This window comes from Camelina sativa, chromosome 7 (assembly GCF_000633955.1).
Source record: "Camelina sativa cultivar DH55 chromosome 7, Cs, whole genome shotgun sequence".
NCBI lineage: Eukaryota > Viridiplantae > Streptophyta > Magnoliopsida > Brassicales > Brassicaceae > Camelina > Camelina sativa.
In genome coordinates, this window is record NC_025691.1 from 9108647 (window position 1) to 9111241 (window position 2595).

The window sequence follows — 2595 nt, forward strand, 5'->3', positions numbered from 1 at the left end:
ATATATATATATATATATATATATATATATATATATATATATATATATATATATATATATATATATATATATATATATATATATATATATATATATATATATATATATATATATATATATATATATATATATATATATATATATATATATATATATATATATATATATATATATATATATATATATATATATATATATATATATATATATATATATATATATATATATATATATATATATATATATATATATATATATATATATATATATATATATATATATATATATATATATATATATATATATATATATATATATATATATATATATATATATATATATATATATATATATATATATATATATATATATATATATATATATATATATATATATATATATATATATATATATATATATATATATATATATATATATATATATATATATATATATATATATATATATATATATATATATATATATATATATATATATATATATATATATATATATATATATATATATATATATATATATATATATATATATATAGATATATTATTTTTAAAATATATATATATATATATATATATATATATATATATATATATATANATATATATATTAATGACAAAAGAAGTGGCTATCAGTTATTTTCAAAACGCACAATTATAATGTTTTGCTTAAACATCAGCTTCTCTCTTTTCATATGAGTCAGCATGGACCAAGCTGTTTTAGCATTGTCTTGTCCACACACGTGAAACCTCACTTTGAATATATGATCTATCCTCTATGTATGTTCCTAACTTCTTCTCTCAATAAAACCAAGTGGATCGAATTTCCTTGGCGTATATAGATTTGTATACATGCGAAAATCTATTTATTATAATAATTATGGCAAATTTTATAAATCTGTAAAAAAAGAAATTGATACGAGTATTATATAGTTATGGATGTTCGGACAGTTTCAGTTAAGAAAACATGATAGATGTAAATATGTGTTAACAAAATGATGACTGATCATTTCGTAACTTGTAACGTTATCATAAACCGTAAGTTTTGGACAAAATATATTCGGGTTTGTCAACGATAAGGGGGTCAACATTAGCGCAAACTATGGAAAGTGTTCTTCCTTTTACGACTTCTATGTAAAGTGTTATTATTCCGTTGTAATAGTAAAAAATCATAATCAACTTATATCAATATTTGATTGTCTCTCTTTAACAAAAATGTTTTATTATATAATTTTTAGCGGGTGGAGACAGAAGTCAACTCTATTGTTTATATGTGTGGTTGGTCTTAATTTTTTTCCATATAAAAAATATGCTCACGGGTCCAAATTAGATGGACTCTATTGTTTATGTATCAGTGTTCCAAAAGCTAGAAGTTCTAGGTGTCCGGTTCCGCTCCGTCTAGGCGCTAGGTGCTATAGCACCGCTTAGACAACCGCTTTGACCGTCTAAAATTATAGTATCATCATTTTAGTGTATTTTTAAAATTTTAATTGCACAAATTTAAAGTTTATAAGCTTTATTTCTATAAACATAATTATAGATGTTTAATATATTATTTAAAATAAATTGAAATAATATTTCTATCTATTGTTTTGTTTTTGATTTAATATTTTTATTATTCTTATACATTTTGTATAATTATGTATATAATATCATATATATATATATATATTAGTTTATAGTGTAAATGTCTAAACCGTCTAAACCGCCTAAAACCATCTAGATTTTGATTAGACGTTATAGGTGGTAGGCGTTATGTATACATATGCATGCAGACAAAATTGGGAAATATACGTCTCATAAGATTTTCGTTATATATAAATCGTTTTTTGACACAAATATATATTTTTATGAAGTCAACTATTTTGGTTGGTAAAAAATCCAAGAGTGTGATTTTTTAAAAGTAGATATCATCATATCAAAGCATATATTAAAAAAAAACGGATAGTAATAATCATATTTAAAGTATGTAGTGTAGAAAAATAGCAAAGGATTATCTATAAATAGAGCCATTATGAACATGTCTTCTATGTGTAAAACATACTTTATTAAAAAAATATAGGTTCATCCAGTGACCTCTGTTTTTTAGTTCTACTGTTTGGAACTGTCGTAAACCCCACTATTTTGTGTTATTTTTTTTTTGGTATCAAAACAGTAGTATATCTCTCTGCAGGAGAAGAGTTTGGTAACTATTTAAATTTTTTAATAAATTCTATAGAGTCAATATCTCTGTTTCTTATAGTTTAAAATTTAATGGAATATCCTTAATGCAAGAAGTTCAGTATAATTAATATAAATGGTCATCGATTTATATTCGTATGGTGTAAGAAAAGTTAAAAGGAGAACATGAACCTACTTGGGCAATGGGAGTGAAGATGCTTCGACGTGGACGTTTGTTACGAAAATACATAGTACCGGAGACTAAGCTAATGAGGCCTATAGTCATGGCTGCAGCAGAGACTCCGAACCCAACGTCCATGCCCGAATGAGTTTGAACCCAAACTAGGAGAGTCAGAGCGATAAGCTCTCCCATTGAGAATGCAAAATAGGCGGCATTGAAGTAAGACGAGAGTCGTTT

General features: G+C 23.1%; 1 protein-coding gene across 2 annotated transcripts in view; it reads right to left on the reverse strand.

The window, feature by feature from the left end:
* Nucleotides 1–2595, reverse strand: part of LOC104700774 (protein NRT1/ PTR FAMILY 4.3) — a 6530-nt gene that overhangs the window by 1865 nt on the left and 2070 nt on the right. Inside the window, exon 4 of one of the 2 annotated variants that reach the window (XM_010416356.2) lies at nucleotides 2374–2595. The exons of the other annotated variant lie outside the window; for it this stretch is intronic. Within the exon in view, the coding sequence (XP_010414658.1) occupies nucleotides 2374–2595 (222 nt within the window). The remainder of the gene's footprint in view (nucleotides 1–2373) is intronic. 2 annotated transcript variants of the gene reach the window in all.